At 49.4% G+C, this 21,392-nt stretch overlaps 2 protein-coding genes across 3 annotated transcripts in view; one reads left to right on the top strand and one right to left on the bottom strand.

Annotated features, from left to right (window-relative positions):
• TTC38 (tetratricopeptide repeat domain 38) overlaps positions 1–5,534 on the bottom strand; it is a 29,795-nt gene extending 24,261 nt beyond the window's left edge. Inside the window, exon 1 of one of the 2 annotated variants that reach the window (XM_069099314.1) lies at positions 5,434–5,534. In XM_069099314.1, the coding sequence (XP_068955415.1) occupies positions 5,434–5,466 (33 nt within the window). In that variant the 5' untranslated portion in view covers positions 5,467–5,534. The remainder of the gene's footprint in view (positions 1–5,433) is intronic. The other variant, XM_069099315.1, reaches the window with a different exon arrangement.
• Positions 5,535–7,607: 2,073 nt separating this feature from the next.
• On the top strand, positions 7,608–19,279 carry PKDREJ (polycystin family receptor for egg jelly). Its single transcript, XM_069099313.1, has one exon. The coding sequence runs from the start codon at positions 8,144–8,146 to the stop codon at positions 15,743–15,745; it is 7,602 nt and encodes a 2,533-aa protein (XP_068955414.1). The 5' UTR covers positions 7,608–8,143; the 3' UTR covers positions 15,746–19,279.
• The last annotated feature ends 2,113 nt before the right edge of the window (positions 19,280–21,392 follow it).

Here is a 21,392-nt window from a genome sequence, read left to right as displayed (position 1 = left end):
AAAACGGGGAGAAAATTTGTAACTCAAAATCTTATGGAAATGAATCATGTAAACTAGAAGTGAATTTGGCAAAGTGAAAAATAAAAGAATAAAACATGCATTGCCATAACACAACATAATAAAAAGACGATGGTACATGATACTGCATGTCTGCTGGGCACTATCCCTTTCTTTGAAAATACAAAAAAGTTAGCACTTAAAAGACTGGTGAGGCAGAGTGGTCCTGGAGGGAGGTTCTAGTCCTAGGAATCAAGACCCCAAGATCTCTGTGCTGAGGGTGACATGGCCTGGGATCAGCAAGCCCCTTAACCTCTCTTTGATCTAATTTTCTAGATTCTTTTTTTTTTTTTTTACCAATCGGGGTTAAGTAACTTGCTCAAGGTTACACGGCCAGTTATTTCTGGGTGTGGTGCTGAGTGTCTGAGCCTGGGATTCGATCTCCAGGTCGTCCCAACACTGGAGCCGGTGCTCGTACTTGCTGAGCCACCTGGCTGCCCCTAAGCAATTGGGGTTAAGTAACTTGTTCAAGGTTACACGGCCAGGTGTTTCTGGGTGGGTGCTAAGTGTCTGAGCCCGGGATTCGATCTCCAGGTCAATCCTGACACTGGAGCCGGTGCTCTTACTCGCTGTGCTACCTGGCCGCCCCAATTTTCTAGATTCTTAATGTTGTTTTTTGTTTGTTTTTGCTTTTTGGAGGGGGAGGGCAGGGAAATTGGGGTTAAGTGACTTGCCCAAGTTCACACAGCTAGTAAGTGTTAAGTGTCTGAGGTTGGATTTGAGCTCAGATCCTCCTGACTGTAGGACGGGTGCTCTATTCACTGTGCCACCTAGCCAGCCCTAGATTCTTAAGGTTTGACAGTGTCTGTTCTAAGGTCTGAAATTCTAGGTTCTGTTCTTAGGACACTCCCAGCATTCCCATCCCCCTTTATAAGGCTCCTCCCAGATCTGTCCTTCTGGTTCTAGGCTCACTCCCAGCTCTCTCATGCCTTGTTCCAATACCTTATAAACATAGGCAAGGGTTGTATAAAAAGTAAAAAATGAATTTGAGAATAAAGGTTTCATGTGAAAAAGACACAAGGTCTGCTTGCCCACCAGGATTCTCAGTAACCCACATTGAGCCATCTTAGATGAGAATAAGGTGGTCCCTCTCATGGCTTCAGGCCAGATGACAGCTCTTACCCCTTCTTAGCTGAGGGACCTGAGTGGGTCCCTCGTTCGGGGCATCAATTTGTGGGTCTTTACAAGACAATAACAATACTCTTCTGGACTCATGAATTCGCAGCAACAGGGGTATCAGAACAGACAGAGGCCAGAGTTGTGTGGCCAGTCCGAGCTCACAGAAGTTCGGGTCAGCAGGGGCTTGGCAGACACCCAGGGTAGACCCTTCCCCTAAGGGGGGCGGGGGTTGTGTCCCACTCACTCCAACCCCACTAAGCATTCTTACAATCGCCTGATCAAAGGTGGGAGCCAGGTGAGAACTGACTAAATTCAGACGATGCTGCAGGGGCCGTCCTGTCACTGGGAAGCAGAATCGGACCAGCTGGAATGGAGGCCTGGACAGAGCACCAAAGCAGGGTGGGAGCAAGCCTGCCAGGAGGGGGAACAGTTCTAGCCAAGGTCCTGAGAAGGGTCACTAGGTGAAGATGGAAAGGGAGGACACAGTCTGCCTCTTCCCTATGTCCCCCCAGACATGGGGACAACCTGGAGACCTTCAAAATGTCAGAAGGGAGAGGATTCTGGGAAGATGGTGGAGGTCAGAAAACTTTTGGGCCTCCAAATCTCCACGCACACACACCAAAGACAGAACATCTCCGAGTAGCAGAAATAAACGGGGTAAAGCAGTCCTCCTGAGACAATTTGAGAAGACCCCAAGAAACACCCGAGGTTCAGGCTCGGTGAGGAGTAAACACCTCCAGGCCAACTTTGCAGAATCAATAAACAATGGGGGGGGGGCAGCTGGGATTGGGAAGCAGCCCCTGCCTTAGAAACTTTCATCTCGAAGAAAGTGCAGGGTGTGAAAGCTGAGTAGGAGAAGACTGATGCATCCTGGGTGGTGGCTGTGGGGAGAAGGAGCTAGCCTGGTGAGTGCAGCAGTGAGGATCAGGGACCCTGCGGGCTGTGGGCACTCCCAGGAGAACAGATCCCCTGGTTTCAGTTCTGCGGCAGAGAGGACAGCTGTGGTTTGCAGCCACCTGAGGGGCCACAAGGAGCAAGATCATTTGTGGGACAGTTAAGGAGTGGATCGGAGAGGCAAAGTCAGACCTCAGAAAATAACAGGAAAGAGAGCCTGAGGCTTGGGGCATCATTGCCCAGACCTCGGGACTACAACTTGATTACACTAATAGCTGCTAAAAACAAAATTAAGCAAATAAGTAAATAAATACGAATAAGCAAAGAAGAAAAAACCCAACCATAGAGAGTTACTGTGGAGAGAGAGAAGATCTGGGCTCCTATTCAGAGGAAGATAATGGAGCTAAAACACTCACTCCTTTTTCAATGAGAAATGTCAAATGGTCCCAAGTGCAAAAAGAACTCTTGGAAGAATTTAAAAGGACTTTAAAAATCAAGTAAGATTGAGGAAAAAAAAATAAGAGCGATCCAAGAAAATTATGAAAAGAAAGTCAATCAACTTGTAATAGCAAACCAAAAACTTAAGGAAGAAAATAGTTCTTTGAAAACTAGAATTGGGTCAGGGGAGACAACAACTTTCTAAGACACCAAGAAATCATAAAGCAAAATCAAAAGAATGAAAAAAATTGAAGAGAAAGTGAAACATCTCATCAGAAAGATGACTGATCTGGAGAAAAGATTGAGGAGAAATTCTATAAGAATAGTCAGACTACCTGAAAAGAATCTTGATACACTACTACAAGATTTACAATCAAGTAAAATTGCCCTAAAGTTCTAGAACAAGAAGGCAAAGTAGAAAAAAAAAATCCACTGATCACCACCTGAAAGAGATCCCAGAAGGAAAACTTACAGGAATACCATAGCCAAGTTCCAAAGCTCTTAGGCTAAGGAGAAAATATTGGAAGAAACAAGAAAAAATAATTTAAATATTTTGGAACTACAATAAGGCTTACTACCTTGAAGGACGGTAGGTCTTGGAATACTATATTCCATAGAACAAAAGAGTTGGGGTTACAACCAAGGGTAACTTACCCAGGAAAATTAAGTATAATCCTGAATGAAAAAAAAAGAAAAAAAGGACATTTAGCCAACTCAAAAAGACTTTCAGGATTTTATGACAAAAAATCCAGAATTGAAGAGAAAATTTGACATGTCCAGGAGAAATATAAGGGAAACATTAAAGACCAATTACAAGGGACTCAATGAGGTCAAATTGTTTACTTCTTCTACATGACAATATTATCAGTACTGTTATGACTGTCCTTATCATTTGGGTAGTTTGAAAGAAAGACATGGGCTGAGGTGAGTCTGATGGGTGTGATTCTAAAAAAATAAAACTGTGTAGGGAGAGATTAAAAAAAAGAAATTATCTCCTACACGTGGGAGGGCAGATGGTGCTGGAATTGTGCTCTCATTCCAAATGGGTTGAAGAGAGAGCAACCATGAATTCAGATCTAAATAACTGAAGTAATATTTATTGTTCATGGAGAGGTAAAGCCAATGTAATTTTTTAAATGACAATTTTATTTAACTAATCTATTTATTCAAATTCATCCCAATTAAATTACTAAAAAGTTGTTCTACTGAGTTAGAAAAAATAATAACAAAGTTCATTTGGAATAACAGAAGTTCAGGAACCAGGAGGAAAAGCTATAAAGGAGTAGATTCAGCAGTGTCAGACCTTAAACTGTATTATAAGGCTAGAGCATTGTTAAAGGATAAAAAAGATAATTTTGATGATTTTTATTGTTGTTTGCTTTTTGGAGGGGGGAAGGCAGGACAATTGGGGTTAAGTGACTTGCCCAAGGTCACACGGCTAGTTTTGTGTTAAGTGTCTCTTCACTGGGGCTGGTGCTCTATTCAATGCTCCACCTAGCCGCTCCAATTTTGATTATTTTAAATGAAAATTTTCTTGTATATATAAAACCTATGTGGCCAAGAGCAGAAGGAATGCAGAAAATTGGGGGGGGGGGAATTTCCACAGACAATCTCTCAGATAGGATGTGAGTGGGTTGGAATATTGCAGTGGTATAGGAAATGCTAAGCTGGTTGATTTAGAGAAAATGTAAGGATGCTCTCCACCTTCAGAGAGGCAGATGGTAGGAGGAAACAAGCTTAGCGTGGTCTTACAGATGTGTGTCTGAGTACAGATTTTATCTATGTATCCACGCTTCATGGTAGCTTTCTTTAGGGTGGTGGGGGGAAGGAGGGGAAAGAAATAAAGTTAAAAGTGCCCAGCAGAGAGCAAGAGAAAACCAGCAAGGAAGCAAAGAAAAGCTGGGCAGTTCGGAAAACAACTTGGAGTGTTTAGTACGTAGGATTTCTCGAAATGGAAATTTCTTGTTTCATAGTGAATCCTCTCTTAGGGTCTGCTGTGTACATGACAATGTTCTTTCTTTTCTCATTTTGTGTTTAAGTTTGACATAAAAACATTTTTTACAAAGACTGAAGGGCTAGGACTTCCCAGCAGACCCATAGAGCCACAGATTGGTGCCTGTCCTCTGGACACTGGCCCTGCACTATGGCCAGGGTGGGAGCCGAATGGGGCATTTGTCCAGGGAGGAGAATTCCATTCACCAGAAGTTACGAGCTACCCCTTTACCCAGTGTTCCCTAAGCCCGAGCCAGGGGAGCCTGCACAGGCGGCAGGTGTGCAGACGCCATTTTACAGATGAGGCAGCTCGGGCTCTGGGGAATTGAGAGAGCCAAATGACCCTTGGGTTCAATCCCTGGGCTTGGGGCCAGGCCTTGCACCCGGAAGTCAGCCTCTTCCTGGTCCAAGGCTGGCTAGCCCTGTGGGAAGGGGGCCAGGGGCCCAGAGGCAGAATCTGAGGCCTGCCTGCCTGCTGCAGAGAAGGGCCCGAGTTCCAATCCTACTTGACCACTTTCTCCTCTTAAGAGTCTTAACAAAAGATACAGATGAGTAAGCCAAGAAGCAAAGAGAGGTGCCAAGGAAAGAAAGCACTGAGAGGAGGCCAGCGGGGAACCCCAAAGTGGGAGGAGGGGAGGGAGGGAGATCAGGAGCTGGTCAGAGGATGGGGGGCCTGGGGAAATTGGGGGCTGGGAGGCAGCTGGACAGAGGAGGGGGACTGGGGGGCAGTTGGACAGGGGGGTGGGCTGGGGGCAGCCGGACAGAGGAGGGGGACTGGGGGGCAGCTGGACGGGGGAAGGGCTGGGGGTCAGCTGGACAGAGAAAGGGAGCTGGGAGGCAGCTGGACAGGGGCTCGGGCAAGTGTCGAAGCTAGGAATGGCTTGAGGCCATCACACCCAGCCCCCGTTCCTGGGAGAGGAGGGGGCGCCGTACCTGGCAGTCTCGGAGCGGGGCCAGAGAGACCATAGCGAGTCCGGCTGCGGTGGGGAGAGCCTGGGGACGGGGCTAAAGGAGACTTTGTCAAGGTCAAGGGCGGGGGGAGGGGGGAGGGAGGCGAGGGGCAGGGGGGGCCTGGGGAAGGGGCGAGGGGGGTCGGGGGGGGGGGGGGGAGGGGGGCAGACCTGGGGCGGATGATGAGCTGTCGCGATCTCCAAGCGCTGCATTTGGGACCACGGGGTGTGTGTGTGTGACACGTGCCTTAGTGGGTACATAACATACAGCTGTCGCCATCTTAGCCCTGTCCGAGCCTCTGCGACCCCACTGGGGATTTTCTTGGCTTGGGGACGGCTGGACAGAAGAAGGGGGTTGTGCGGCGGCTCCAAATTCCTTGGAATGTAAAGATTTGCATTATTTGTGGTCCAGTTGTTACCCTACTGAGTGGAAGCACCTTGAGGGCAAGGATTGTTCATTTTCTGTCTTTGTATCCCCAGCACCTAGCACATGATGGGCATTTAGTAATGAAGAGGGACACAATTTCTTTGTCTTAAGTACTTTTTGCATATCTTCTGTCTCTTATATTGCCCCAAGCATCCCTCCCTTCCTTTCGTAGAGAGCCATCCCATGGGACAAATAGTGTTTTAAAAGTCAGCACAAGTGATCGAAACATTTAAGAAGTCCAGAAACCCGTGCTTTGTGTAACCCCTGTGGACCTCCCACCTCCCCACATCTTATTTGAGTCCCACTTTAATGTTGTAAAATTTACTTTTGATTTCGGGGGGGTGTTGATCTTTCCATTGATGCTGTGGTAGGCACTGGGCAGATTGTCTTGGCTCTGTTGACTTCACTCTGCCTCAGGTCATATAGATCTTTTCATGGTTCTCTGCATTCATCACACACATCATTTCTTATGGCACAGTCGTATTCCATTCCATTCATGTGCTTCCATTGTTTGTCCAATTGATGGGCATCTACTTTGTTTCTTCCCCAGGAGCCAATGACCGGTGACCCTCCTCTGCACACTGACCCTGCTATGCTTCCTATCATGAAAAGTGATGCTCTAAATATTGAGGGGGTACACAAGCGCGTTCTTCTTATCAGTGGCTTCCTTGGGGTATATGTCCAGTAGTGGAGTCTCTGGTTCAAAGGGTTTGGACATTTTAGTCACCTTATTTGCAGACACCATTTTACAGCTCCACCAACAATGTATTCCTGTACCTATTTTTCCACAACCACTCCAACACTGACTGGTGCCACTTTTTGTCATTTAATGTTTTCATTGGGTTATGAATGCTTTGCCATTCCTTCGAGAACTGTTTGTTCATATCCTTTGACCACTTACCTATTGGTGAATGGTTATTGGTCATCTATATTTATTAATTATATATCTTGGATATCAAACCCTTATCAGAGAAATTTGATACAAAGATGTTTTCCCTATTTGACCACTTTCCTTATCTTAAAATCATTAATGCTGTCTGCGCAAAAGCTTTTTCAGTTTCAATTTTATCTTTTGTAATTGCTGCTATCTCTTGTTTGATTAAGAATCCATCTCTTGCCCATAGATGTGAGAGGAATATGAGCTGTTTCTTTTCTAATTTTTTTTTTTTTTGCTTTTTGGAGGGCAATTGGGGTTAAGTGACTTGCCCAAGGTCACACAGCTAGTTTTTGTGTTAAGTGTGTGAGGCCGAATTTGAACTCAGGTCCTCCTGCCTCCAGGCTCCCCAATTCAGTGCACCACGTAGCCGCCCTCTCTTCTAATTTTTTAATGGTATGATCTTAATATTAAGGGTGTGTATCCAAGAGGCGGGTAGCCAGCTTCATCAGCATTTCTCTGGAATCATGGATGGCCACTGCATCCCTTAGAGTTCTAATTGCTTTCAGAATGTGTTTTTTTTTTTTTTTGCAATGATGTCATTGTTGTCTACTTTGTTCTCCTGGTTCTGCTCACCCCACCGCATCAGTTCATGCAGATCTTCCCAGGTTTCTCTGACACTATCTTCTTCATCATTTTCTATGGCACCTCAATTATATACTGTGATTTACTTCGCCACAGCCCGATTGATGGTTACTCTCTTAGTTTCCAGTTCTTTGATAAAACAAAAAAGAACTGCTATAAATATTTTTGTTTTTAAATTAAATTTATTTCAATTAACAAAAATCCATTTTCTCGCCCTCTCACTCCCTCACTCCTTTAAAAAACCCAAACCAAAAACCCTTGTAACAAATATGCACAGTTAAGCAAAATTCACGTCTTCGCCAGCCATGTCCATAAAAAAGTTTTATTCCGCACCCCATCCCTGTCAGGAGGTGGGAAGCGTATTTCGTCGTGGGTCCTTGGTGGACCGGTCAGCCAGCTTTGTGGGTGGGGGAGGGTCCAGCTCCGTTCCTCAGTCTAGGCTGAGGACTCGCTGGTCTCTGCAGAAAAGGCGAGATGACAGGCTCCTCGATTTCTGAGCTTTTTCTTCTTTGCTAGTATGAAGAGCCGTGGGGTATGACCTCGAGGGGCTCTGAAGTCCTCAGTTTTTCCGTGGTGGGAATGGGCGCTGGGCTCGCGGGCCAGTGGGTGTTCTGGTCCGCGAAACTCGGGGAGAACGCGTCTCCAGACACAGACTCCGCGCGCGCTTTCTCACGCACTCGTTGCTAGGCGATCGAGAGCGGACTTGCGGGTGGCGGACGTTGGCCCTGCGCAAGCCCAGGTGGGAGGATGCTCATTCGCTTCTGGCCGCAGCTGCTGCTGCTGCTGTTTCTGATGCTGCTGCTGCCGCCACTGCCGCTTCCCAGGCTCTACCCCAGCGCCGCCCCTGCTCCTCCACCTCCAGCCAGGCCCGCGTCCAGGCAGAGCCCCGACCCATGCCTCCAAGCTCTCCTTTTGCCCTCCCGCGGGCTCCACCATGGCTCCAATTTAACCCTGCCCCCTCACCCAGAATTCTATTTGGGGTTCCCTTTAGGCGGAGTCCTTGAGCCTGACCGTGGCGCTGACCCTGTGGCTTCCTCAGGTCGGAGCTCCAAACGGGACCTAGCTCTAGGTCTTGAATTAGCCCCTAAACCCAGCCTGGGCTCAGGTTGCCAGGGTGCCCTATGCCCTCACCTGGCTCCCCAATTAAAACCCAGCTCAGGTCCCAGCTCCATTCCTGGGAGGCACCCCGAGGCTGCCTTGCTTCACATCCTTAGTGCAAGCTCCCCTCCCTTGTCCCAGAGGCCCTCTGGGGCCTTCTACCTCTCTTGGGGTCTCCAGCTCACAGGATCCAGGCTAACGTTCAGGCTGTATCAGCCTCGGGGCTGTGACCTCTACCAGGTCTGGAAAGTAACCTGCAACCCTTATCTTGAGGCTGCTGGCATCTCCTGCATCCCTGGCAATACTGGTGGTGGAGCAGCCCACAGCAGGACACTGGCCCACCTGCTCTTGCCAGGCCAGGGCTGGGACTGGAGGGCCTGCTGGCTCATTGGTCAGGCCATGGAGGGAGACCTGCACCTAGTCAACAGCACCCTGGGCATCCGAGTGAGGGGCAGCACTGTAAGCCTGAATCTCCAGCAGGCCCAGACAGGCTCCTATGGCCCTGGCATCTATTACTCCAGGTCAGCCCCAGGCAGAGGCAGGGTCCGGCATGCCCAGAGCCATCTCCTCTTCTATCAGCAGCCAGGTCTGTCCTGGCTGTTTGCCTTGGATTTTCTTGGAAGTTGCTGTGCCCACCTGAGTGTGCACCTCTATCTCAGCCCCAAAGGGGCAGCCTTCTTGGGGACTGGGCCCCACCATGACCTGGAGGTCCACTTCTTCACCAGCGGCCCCTTGGGGCGCCAGGGGCTTGTCTACCTAGTGTGGTTTATCCCTTTACAGCACCCTCTCCTGAACCTCCAGTGGACTTTTCACCTCCAGCTTCCTGGGGACAGTCTCAGGCACAACCGGACATATACTTACCAGGACCGGCTGCCCACTGCATCCCGCTTTATTCCTCGGTCTGTCTTGCCGTTCCACCCTGATGTCTATGCAGGCTTCGTGGAGAAAACAGACTGCTCCCCAAACGGTCTGGAGCCGGCCGTCTTAAAAGCCTCCTTGGACAAGCATGGTTCCAAAGTGCTCAAGGCCACGGTGGCCTGTGTCCAGAACCCCTGTTTCATCAAGGAGGTGAGAATCAAGGGAGGTAATATTTTACACCTGACTGGGAGCCAACCCTTTACCATGAATACCGATGTGCAGATCAACTGCAGCATCCCCTATAACGTGACTCGAGAATGGAATTTCTACCCCGTTCCTGATGTACACACCCCTCCAGACTGGAGCAGGCCCTTGAGGGCGTGGTGGATCAGACAAATGAAGCACTTCTCCTACTTCCAAATTCCCGAGAGAATCTTGCCACAGGGACTGTACCTGGTGAGCTTCTCCGTGACCGTCACTACTGCTGAGAAGGAGATGAAAGCCTCCGATTTTATGTTCCTTTCCATTTCTGAAATTCAGCTGATCGCTGTCATCAAGGGAGATCGTGACCGGACCGTGGCCTTCAATGAGAGCTGGACTTTGGATGGCTCAGCTTCCTTAGACTTTGATTCTCCTGAGCCTTTCAAGGGTCTGTTCTATAGGTGGTACTGCACCACCAGAAGTTCCCACTTTGAGACAGTGATGGTGCCCTACTCCACCGAAGACACCTGCCTTCCCCAGCTTCCAGACTTGAGGTGGATTCAGGAATCTGGTCCCGTGCACACCATCTTACCAGGAACACTCCGAGGCAACCGGGTCTATTACTTCCGCCTGGTGGTTGAGAAGGATGAGAGGAAATCATTTACTGACCAGAGGGTCATTGTGACTGCTGGCCCCCCACCTGCCATGAATTTTTCATGCATCGAAAACTGTGAAGATAACCTAATTATAACAGATCGATTTTCCTTGTCTGGAAAGTGCACGGACTGTGGGTCAGCTCCTGTCTACTATCTCTGGTCACTCTTGTCCACCTCAAGGAAGGAGATCCCATTTGATTGGGTCCATCAGACCACCACTGGGAGAAGCAATCCTTACTTGTCAATCAAAGCTTCTGCTTTTAAGGGTTTTCCAGACCAGTTCTGCTTCATTTCTCTAAGGGTGACAAACTGGGGTGGAGGGGTCTCAGTTTCTAACCATTCCCTTTATATCAATTCTCCACCCCATATTGGTCAGTGCAACATTCACCCTGCCAAAGGCACAGCCCTAGTGACCAAATTTGTCATCCGGTGTAGCGACTTTAGGGACTATAATTTACCTCTCAGTTTTAAAATCATAGCTTCCAATTTCTGGGATTTGGACGACATCAGTTCTCTAGATCAGAATACTTTGGGGGCTGTGATGTACTTTGGGGCTCAGTCTGTGACTCCTCCTTCTTTTCTTCCCATTGGGATGCCGGCCAATAACTACTTGGTGATCATCTATGCTCAGGTCTATGATTCTCTGGATGCCTTCTCCCAAGTGACACTGTATGCCACTGTGCATTCTCCCCTTGACAAAGACTCACCAAACACGGTGTTGGGTCACTTGTTCAACCTCACTCAGAACTCATCGGGCACAATGCTGACCACTCTGCTGCAACATGGGGACTTTGTCCAAGCAGGCTATCTTGCCTTTCTGGTGGCTTCTGTTTTAAAGGATGTGAAGCCTCTGGCTGATCTACAAAGAAAGCGCTCTGAGATTCAGGAACGCCTCGTCAACTTTTGCAACCGCCTGCCCACCAACACCCTGGTGGAAATTAATCAAGTGACAGCAACCATTTTGGAACTCACCCAGGAAGGTTCTGGCTTGACTGCAGGCGTTCAGAAGGCAGCCACCAGAAGGCTAATGGAAATGAACCTGGCACTGCAAAGTTACAGGCAAAGGGAAAAAAAATTCCATTCTGAACAAATAGAAATCTTGAGTACTGGCATCTCAACCAGTTTGTCTAATATCTTCAAAACTGGTAGTCACAAGGATACAGTTAATGAGACTCTCTATGTCACAGAACTGTTGGCAGATACCGTTTCATCTGTTAAAGTACCTGGGGAGATAGAGACAATTATATCAACCCCAAACTTCAAAATGCACATCAGCAAACAGGAAAAGCAAAATGTCACTGAGGCTTTCTTGGCCAAGAAACACTGCCAAAATTGTTTTTACCCAACACTGAGAAAAGTCAACGTCACTGATTTGGTGAGCCAAGGTCCCATTTCCACGGCGTTCTATGAATTTAAGGATGACCCCTTCCCTTGGTTGAGCCAAAAAGAAAGCCCTTCTGTAGATGTGGTCGGTTTCCGGATGAGAGAGACCAAAGAGAACGGGGATGTCTTTGAGGTCGAACCGGAGGTAGCGGAAGCGTTTATCCTTAGAAAGAACCTGAAGGAAGCTGTCTTTAATCTCACTGTGGGACCAGATAAAGACTTCCTCAAAGTGACCACAGGAGTCTTTAATTTTGTGGTGAATGGAGGCTACAAGGAAGTATTTGTCCATATCATCACGGAAGTGAAAATCCTCTTCAGAGTTTTGATCTACGTGGGCAGCAATATCACGCACACGCTCCCCATCGCCTCCTTCTTGGCGCCCCCTGACAGGCCGCCCGTGGCCAACGAGAGCGCTCTGCTTGACCCCCCCTGCAAGGTCAAGGTGCCTTACCTCATCTGCCTCAGCGAGTCTCTGCTGCAGGCCAGCGCCCGAGGCAGCACCTCCACCACGTGGCAGCTCTCCGTGGTCTTGCAATCCCCCTACATCGTCATGAAGCCCAATGACAAGCTCGTGAGGATTTCCATTTTCACAGCTCGATGTCTGAACATGGACGGCGTTCAACAGGAGTGGGGAGAGAAGGACTGCAAGGTGGGGGACCGTAGCAGCTGGTGGCGCGTGCACTGCATCTGTCACTTCAAGCCCGAGCCCAGCAGTGCGACCCCTTCTAGGGAGCCCTGGTTCCGAGGCTCCAGGATCAGATACCTGACTGCCCACATGGTGGTGATCCCCAACCGCCTTGACCTGCGCGTGGACATCATCCAGACCCTCCCTCAGAACCCGGTGAGCCTCTGCACCGTCATCTTCATCGTCTTCACCTACTTGGTCCTGGCTTTCTGGGCCATGCACAAAGACGAAACGGACAGGTTTCTCCGGGAACACGTGATCATCCTGCCGGACAACGATCCTTACGATCATATCTGCTACCTGGTCACCTTCTACACTGGGAGCCGCTTGGGCTCCGGCACCCGGGCCGACGTCTTTCTCCAGCTCCTGGGGACAGAGGCGGCCAGCGAGGTGCACTGCATGAGTCACCCCGACTTCACCACCTTCTACCGGGGCAGCACCGACACCTTCCTCCTGACCACCAGAAGCGACCTGGGAAACATCCGGGCCATCCGGGTGTGGCACAACAACGAGGGCAGCCGGCCCAGCTGGTACCTGAGTAGGGTCAAGGTGGAAAACATCTTCAGCCGGCACATCTGGCTCTTCCTCTGCCGGGCGTGGCTGTCGGTGGAGGCGCTGGAGCAGACCTTCGACGCGGCAGACAAGGCGCAGCCGCTCAGCAGGAAGGATTACTTCCTCATCCAGGCCTCGGACCTGCTCGGCACCAGCCACCTCTGGCTGTCCGTCTTCGCCAGCGTGGTCACGGGACCCTTCAACAGGCTGCAGCGGCTGTCCTGCTGCCTGACCCTGCTGCTCAGCACGCTGCTTTGTAACATCATGTTCTTCAACAAGGACGAGGAGGGGGAGGTCATGCCGACCGAGCTGCGCCACCTGCGGAGTCTCATGAGAGGCATCGAGAGCGCCCTGATCTGCGAGCCGCTGCAGATGGCGGTCAGCGCGCTCTTCACCTACTCCCAGAGGAAGGTCGCCGCGGTGCCTGCTGCCCACGTGTCTCCTCACCTCCACCCCTTGATGAATTCGGACTTCCGCAACTGGAAGGAGCGCCTGGAGATGTGGTACTACCAGGAGACGGCAGTCCAGCAGACTCGGGGCCAGGGCGTCCCCATAAAGAAGCAGGCCCCAGGGAGCAACGTGAGGCTTCCCGAGGAGACAGCCAATGCCATCACGGAAACAAAGGGCAAGCCCCCCACTTCCCCTGACCAGAACTCTGCCTCCGCAAAGCCTGCTGATCCAGAGAGGAAGGCCGCGGACAGGGAGGATCCGACCTTCACAGAGGCAGGGGGTGGGGCCTTGAATTCGTCACCCTTCGATGTAGAACAGGGGTTAGAGAAAGACCGGAAAGTCGAGGGTGCTTCAAACAAATCACCAGAACACAGGCGCAAGAAACTGATGCTCTTCGAAGCCAGGCCTCACTTCGTCCTCCACTGGTGGTGCGTCTACGTGGCCTGGCTCCTGGTCGTCGGCACCACAGGCGTGTCCTCCTTTTTCATCATTATGTACGGGCTGACTTACGGATATCACAAGTCCATGCAATGGCTGTTCGCCTCCGTGTCCTCCCTGTGCCAGTCCATATTCGTGATCCAGGTGGCCAAGATCTTGCTCTTGTCCGGCATCAAGGCGAGCAGAGCCAAGTACTGTAAGAACATCCCTTGGACCACGAGGTACAATTACATCGAGATCCGGCTGCAGGGCGTGAACTTGGATGCCGAGGAGACGAGACAGCTGCACTATGAGATCGTCCGGGTGCGCGGCACCAGGATGTACCAACCCTTGGTGGAAGATGAAATCAGAATATTCCGGAGGAGGACAAGGATTAAAAAGAGGGCCATCGTGTTTCTGAGGAACATCGTCAACCATTTCGTCTTTCTGGGGCTCTTGCTGTGCATGGTCTCCCTCGCTCGGCACTCTCATAGCTTCCACCACAGCCAGACCGTCAGGAGGCAGCTCTCCACCGACCTTGAAAAGGTCAGAGAGCTGAATGATACCTACACGTGGCTCACCGGCGTCCTGCTGCCCTTGGTCCACAACGGCCAGCACCCAACTTTTCTCTCTAACACCTGGTCCAGGATTCTTGGCTTGCCGAGGATGAGACAAGTGAGGGCGAAGTCTACCAGAACGTCCTGCTTCCTCTCTGGTACCGTGGCCAACAGGCTGATGAAAAAGGGAATCCATTGTCAATACCAATACAGCCAGTTCATGGAGGATCGGAAAAACTATGGCAGATTTTGGACCGCCCCCACTGAGTCTTCTGTGGACTCAAGGCCGGTCAGCTTTACTTACGAACCAAAGCTCGGCAAATGGGCCCATTATTCCTACGGCTTGACTCACGCCTATGGAATGGGGGGGTACCCGTTTTATTTCTTCCCGGACCAGCGGCAGTACAATTCGACAACAAGGCTGCAGGAACTTCGGGAGAGCGGGTGGCTCGATGAAAGAACATGGGCTGTGATCCTGGAGCTGGCCACCTTCAATTCGGACGCCAGCTTGTTTTGCACCATCTCGGTTGTATTTGAAGTCTCCCCTTTGGGGGTCATCAACCCCAGTTTGGCCGTCCACTCGTTCAGCCTGCCTCTGTTCCGCAGGCGGAGCCAGCTGGAGCTGTATTTGTATGGAGCTGTCATGGTATTTTTGGTGGCGTATCTGGCCGAGGAGCTCATCACCATTGGCAAGGAAAAGGGGAACTACCTCAGAAACGGCTTCAATCTCATTAGCCTCAGCCTTAAGTCTGTGTTTCTCTTCCTTATGTTGCTTCTCTACATCCAGTTTAGGATGGCCAAGGACATTCTTGGCTCTTACCTCAAGAATCCGCAGGCTTTCACCCCATTTCAGGCCATTTCTCACGTGGACCAGGTCCTGTGCATCGCTCTCGGTCTCTTGGTCTTCCTGGCGGTTCTGAAGACGCTGATGTATTCTCGATTCTTCTACGATGTGCGCTTGGCCCAGAGGGCCATCCTGACGGCCTTGCCGGGTATCTTCCACATGGCCCTCCTGGTAGGCGTGTACATCTTCGTGTACGTGGTCTTCGGCTACCTCGTCTTTGGCCAGCACCAGTGGCATTATAACAGCATCATGCACTCCACCCAGACCATCTTCTCCTACTGCGTTTCGGCCTTCAAGGACACGGCGTTTTTAAACAAGCAGGTCCTCGGAGGCCTGTTCCTGGCCTCGTTTATGCTGGTGATGATTTGTGTCTTAATTAACCTGTTTCAGGCTGTGATTCTGTCTGCCTACGAGGAGATGAAGCAGCTCGTGTACGAGGAGCCGGCGCCTGAAGTGGAAGCAGCAACCTACCTCTTCCACAAGATGAGGAATCTCTTCCGCTTCCTCACAGGCCGGCCGCCGGCCCAGGAGGAGCCCGCCTACTTCACTGACATCCTCTACGGCCATCCCGAGAATAAAAGCTACCAGTACTTGGGGCTTAAAACCAGAACCATCAATGGGAGGAGGATAAGTTATGTGGTGGTGTGAGGGGGGACCATTCCGAGTCCCTGCTAGCCCCTGGCAGGACTGGAGCAGGCCGGCTATCCCTCTACCAACAGCAGTCCTTGGCCATGGGGCCCCAGGCCCCTCAACTCAGATGGCTAATTTCTATTAGGGTAAGAGGGCAGTTAAGGGTGCTTAGAAATGGGAGTTGAGGAAACATTGTCTTCCTTGAAACAAACATCCTGGTTTGGTCTTTCTCTGTGGGATTCTGAAGATCTCTGGGCAACTAACTGTCTGTGTATCTTGGGGAAGGCCGCCTTAGCTGGTACCCTTACTTCCCATCCCTCTGCATGTGGTAGGAAAGCTGTGGGCCTAGGTATCTGCCACCTCTAACTTTCCTTCCTATGGGACATCTTCCTTCTGAGGCACAGCCCTGACAGGCTCCCTAGGGGCACAGGGCTGGAGCAGGGGTGCCCCAAAGGATGCTGGAGCCCCCAAGAGCTTCCTCAGTGGACTAGGGCAATCAACTGCCACCATTCCACTCTCAGACCTCCTCAGTGGGCAGATGGCTTCAGGACAGGAGAGGTGGCAATGGAAGTTTCCAGATGTTATAGCCTCCTCTGCAAGTGTTAGGGGGTTCCAGCCATACACAGAGCTGCTTGGGCAAATTTGCACTGTTTCTCACTAAAGTCTTTATGTTATATACTTTCTAGATAAGAAACCAAGCTCTTACAAAAGGGAATTTTTCACAAAACCTTATAAATATGTTCCCTGTGGGTATGACCCTGTGAGCTCTGTTTCTTCCACGGACATATGCAGAGGTAGACTGATGGAGTCTTGTATCATGGCTCAGTCTGCTACTTAGAAAGCAATCTGGGCAACATGGAGGGGAAAAAACTGCCATGAACACACTCTGCTTCCTGTTTCTGTGGCATCCAGGCACCTCTGTATTCTGTGTCCTAGCTTCTCAATTTTTCTTCATTTTTGGTATTTGTAACTTTAAGTTTTGATTTATTAAAGAAGCACTTCTCCTGTAGGTCTTGATGATTTTTTTTCTGGGGGGGGGAAATCAAGGGAAGACTCCTACCATAAAATTAGGATGAAGCTGCAGGAACCTCAGGGATTATCAGATCTATCTCTTTCCTTTTATAGCTGGGGAAACGGAAGCCCAGGGAGGTGGGTGACTTGGTCATAAATGTAAGAGGTAGGATTTGAACCCAGCTCCTGTGCTTGCAGAACCAGTGACCTTCCCTCTGTATCCCTCGAGGACACTTCCTAAACAGGATGGAAGTTTAGTTGGCCAAGAAGACATGGTGCCAAGCTGGTGCCACTTAAATTAATAATGACTTAGGCATTTGCTGTGTGCCAAGTGCTTTGTGTAGGAAGAGAAGAGCTGGTCAGCCCTAACTCTGAGGGAGCTTCCTCCCCTTCTGGTGAAGGAGGTGACATGAGCAGGAAGTTTCAGTCATGAGTCCAATGGAGAGGCCTTGTGGTCCTCAGGGCTCCAGGGCTGGGCAGACTCTCTTGCCTCTCCTTCTTGGTCCTTCCTACTGATCAGATTATTTGTGTTTCTGATGTTAGACTTGATGGTGAGCATTTTGTTCTACACACTTTCTATAGCCATGGGTTTTGGCGCCAGCAGATGCCATGCCAGGCTGCAGCTCCATGGGCACTTTCAGGGATGGTGATGGCAGGGCAGGCATTCTTATCCCACTGTGTCATAGGTCTGGTGTGTGGCCAGTCTCAGACCCTTCTCAGAATCATCTTCTTAAATGCATAAGATAAAAACACTGAAGATTACCAAGGAAACCAGTTTTACTGAAGTATATTTCTCTCTCTCTTTTTTTAAGCAATCAGGTTTAAGTAACTTGCTCACGGCCAGTTATTTCTGGGTGTGGTGCTGAGTATCTGAGCCCGGATTTGATCCAGGTCATCCCAACACTGGAGCCAGTGCTCTTACTTGCTGAGCCACCTGGCCTCCCCTAAGCAATTGGGGTTAAGTAACTTGCTCAAGGTTACATGGCCAGGTGTTTCTGGGTGGGTGCTAAGTGTCTGAGCCCGGGATTCGATCTCCAGGTCATCCTGGCACTGGAGCTGGTGCTCTTACTTGCTGAGCCACCTGGCCGCCCCTTGAAGTATATTTCTCAACCTGTTTTTAAAAACCAAGTTCATAGGTGAAGTTGTCCTTTAGCGGCGAGGCTGGAGAGCAGGGTTGGTGGTCTGGAACATGTTTCTATTCCCAAGGCTCTTGGATTCAGAGTCCTGGGCTATTTCCATTTAGGAATGAAGGGAAAAGGTCCTCAAGATGGCAGAAGCAGCTGCCTTCCTCTTCCTCAAGGTGCCTTATGGTTTATCTAGTCTGTATAGTTTGCTTTGTATGTGGCAATTGGTGGGGATGGCTAGCTCCTTCTTCATAAGGGTTACCTCCCAGGATTCCAGTGATGAATTGGAAGTGGGCTGTGGTCTGTGGTGTGTCACCATTCCTAGGGCTCTTGGGCTCACCTGTCTGACATGGCATTTGGTCAACAGTTGGTGATGGTGGCAAGGAAAATGGTTTCCTCCCTTAGCTGTCATTTTCATATGTCTCTGTTTAAATCATAAACTATATTTGTATTTGATGAGATCACAGACTATCAAAATTCAGAGGGATTTCAGAGCTCATTAAGTCTAACTAACTCATCTCTAATTAATCTATTTCCTTGTATTTATTAAGCCACACAATGTACCAGGCAACATACAGGAATTCCCTCTACAATTCAATTCAATGACCATCTAGTGATGGGGAGCTCGATACCAGAAGACATCAACTAATCCACTTTCCTCTTCCAAATTTTGTTTTTTTTTTTTCTAATTAACAAGCATTTATTTTCCCTCCTTCCCATTCTCCAACTGAAAAGGAAAACAAAACCCTTTTAACAAATATGCATTGGCCAGGTCCACAGAAATGTGTTTCATTCATTCTGCACCTTGAGAGTCTGGCACTTTTCTCTCAAGAAGTGTGTAGTGTAAAAGCCATCATCTGTCCCCTGGAATCAGGGCTGGTCATAACATTCATCAGAGTTCTTCCACCTGTAAAGTTGTGGGTCTTTCTGTGTTGTTTTTACTGTATACATTGTTCTCCTGGTTCTGCTCACTTCACTCTATATCTGTTCAGACAAATCTTCCTGGTTCCTCGGAAGCCACATTTTCCAGCTTCCACAGAAGGGAATTGGCATTGTGTGGCATCCCTCTCCTGCTGCTGAGGTGAAGGGCAAGAGAGCCATTCCATCACCCCATCATGCTTCCAGCCTGGTCTTCTGCCTTGGGGAAAAGAGTTAACACCCTCCTGCCACTCTAAGTATAAGCTCTCCCTCTGAACTGCCTGAGGTTCTGAAAAGACTCCACCCAAGACCAAAGCCCTATGGACATTGGAAAGCTATCCATCATTAACAAAGTCCCCTCTGATCAGACCCTCCCCATCCCAGGGATTCTGAGTCTCCCCAGTTCATTGAGGCAGCCAGGTGGATAGAAAGCCGAGTCTGGAGTTATGAAGACTCAAGTTAAAATCCAGCCTCATACACTTATCATCTGTGGAGACCCTTTATGAATACATAACTTCTTCACTCCCCCCCCCCCCCCCCTATGCCGAACAACCCACCCCCCGATACTTCCCCCCCCCCCCCCCCCCTGGGACCACGCCGCCAAATCAGGCAGGCCCCATCCCCCATTGCTTCCCCTCCGCCCACCCCCAACAATGTCCCACCCCAGAGCTGCCCTGCCCTTCCACCCTCTGGAATGTCTGCCCCATTGGCAACAAGCTTTCTCTCATCTTAAATCTCTTCCTCTCCCACTCCCTCCTTCTTTGGCCTCTTACTAAAACCTAGCATGGTGTTAGCTAATCTTGGTGTTCATTGTTAGGCACAAGTGGCAGAGAATCAATCCAAACTTTCTTGCATCTCAGTTTCAGAGGCTGCAGTGAGTGCACAATCATCTACTCACAACAACAGACAAAATACTGAAATGCTCGTCCCCTTCCTTTCCCTTCCCTTTGTATGTCGTGTGATTAAAGGTTGGCAAAGAGTAGGAGAAGAACCAAGTGTATAGTCACCTCACTCATTTCCCTTCTGTGCAGAGCACACCATGTTAAATGCCAGGCTGGAGGAATCCAGAGCTGAAGAAATGTCAACAATCTCAGATACGCAGAGGGAACCACTCTGAGGGCAGAAAGTGAAGAGGAATTGGGAAGCCTCTTGATGAGGGAGACAGAGGACAGTATAAAAACTGGCTTAACATTAAAAAAAAAAACTTTAAGATCCTGGCAACTGATCTGATCACTTCCAGGCAAAAAGAGGGAAGAAAAAAGGGAAGCAGCGTCAGATTTTTTATACTCTTGGGCTCAATGATCACTGCAGATGGTGACTGCAGCTGTGGAATTAAAAGATGCTTGCTGCTTGAATGGAAGCTATGGCAAATGTTGGCAGCAGGCTAAAAAGCTGAGATGTCACCCTGCTGACAAAGGTCAGCAGCGTCAGAGCTGTGGTTTTCCCAGTATTGTTACTATTGCATGGCCGTGAGAGCTGGACTGTGAGGAAAGCTGAAGGCTGCGGCATTTTCAAACTGTGGTGCTGGGGAAGACTTCTGAGAGTCCCCTGGACAGCAAGGAGACCACATCAGTCGATACTTACAGAAACATTCAGGCTATTTCATTTCAGGATTTGAAGGACAAATACTGAAGGAGAAGCTTAAATCCTTTGATCATGTAATGAGAAGACAGGACTCACTGGAAAAGAGCCTGAGGTTGGGAAAGACTGAAGGCAAAAGGAGGAGATGGCAGAGGAGATAGATGGAGAGAGTCATGGAAGCTATGGACATGAGCCTGGACAGACTTTGGGAGAGAGCAGAGGACAGAACAGCCTGGAGTGTTGTGATCTATTGGGTCACAGAGGGTCAGACATGACATAACAACAAGTTATTTAGATTTACCTTTGGTTGTACAGTGTTTATAGTTGTATAGTGGGTCTTGGACAAGAGATTCTCAAATACTTCTTACAGCAATTTTAAATGGAATTTCTCTATCTTTCCTGTCAGGGTTTTGTTAGTATATACAGAAATGTTGATCATTTCTGTGGGTATATTTGTATTCTGTAACTTTGCTGAAGTTATTATTTGAATTAATTTTTGAGTTCATTTTCTCAGAATTTGGTAAAGTGTTCCTACAGGCAAACCCCATTTTGGTTCTGGACACCAAGATGTCAGTGAGGTTGGTCACAAAGATGAATGGTGACACAGACCAATCCAACGGGACATGGACCCAAGACAGAATGTGGCCCATTCTTGCATGTAATAATCATCACGACTGCCTGTGAGCAAAGCAGTTATTGGGACATTTATTCCCATTCTACAGTGGGAGAAACTGAGGCCTGGAGGGTCAAAGAAGCTTGCTGTGGTCACACAGCTGTGGATGGCAGAGCCAGGCCTCAGCCTTGGGCCTTACTTTCCCTCCGATTCAGGCCTCCTTGGACACCATGCCTCCCTTTCCCCTACAGGGAACAGACATGCAGAGGAGGATGCAAAAACAAACCCAGCAGCTGTTGGGAAATCTCATCAGCTGCAGCACCCTGGAGGCAGAATTGGGCACGAGCTCCGCGGCGGCTCACATCAGGTTGGCTGCGGGTCACCCCACTCTTGCCGCCCGGATTCAGAGTTCGTCCCT

This window comes from Petaurus breviceps, unplaced genomic scaffold (genome assembly GCF_028583685.1).
Source record: "Petaurus breviceps papuanus isolate PSGF00001 unplaced genomic scaffold, PetGlider_PUasm1.0 370, whole genome shotgun sequence".
NCBI lineage: Eukaryota > Metazoa > Chordata > Mammalia > Diprotodontia > Petauridae > Petaurus > Petaurus breviceps.
This window is presented reverse-complemented; position numbering and strand designations above follow the sequence as displayed.

Bases quoted from the DNA above. Each gene is read 5' to 3' on its own strand.
- PKDREJ (XM_069099313.1), top strand. From the start codon at position 8,144: ATGCTCATTCGCTTCTGGCCGCAGCTGCTGCTGCTGCTGTTTCTGATG.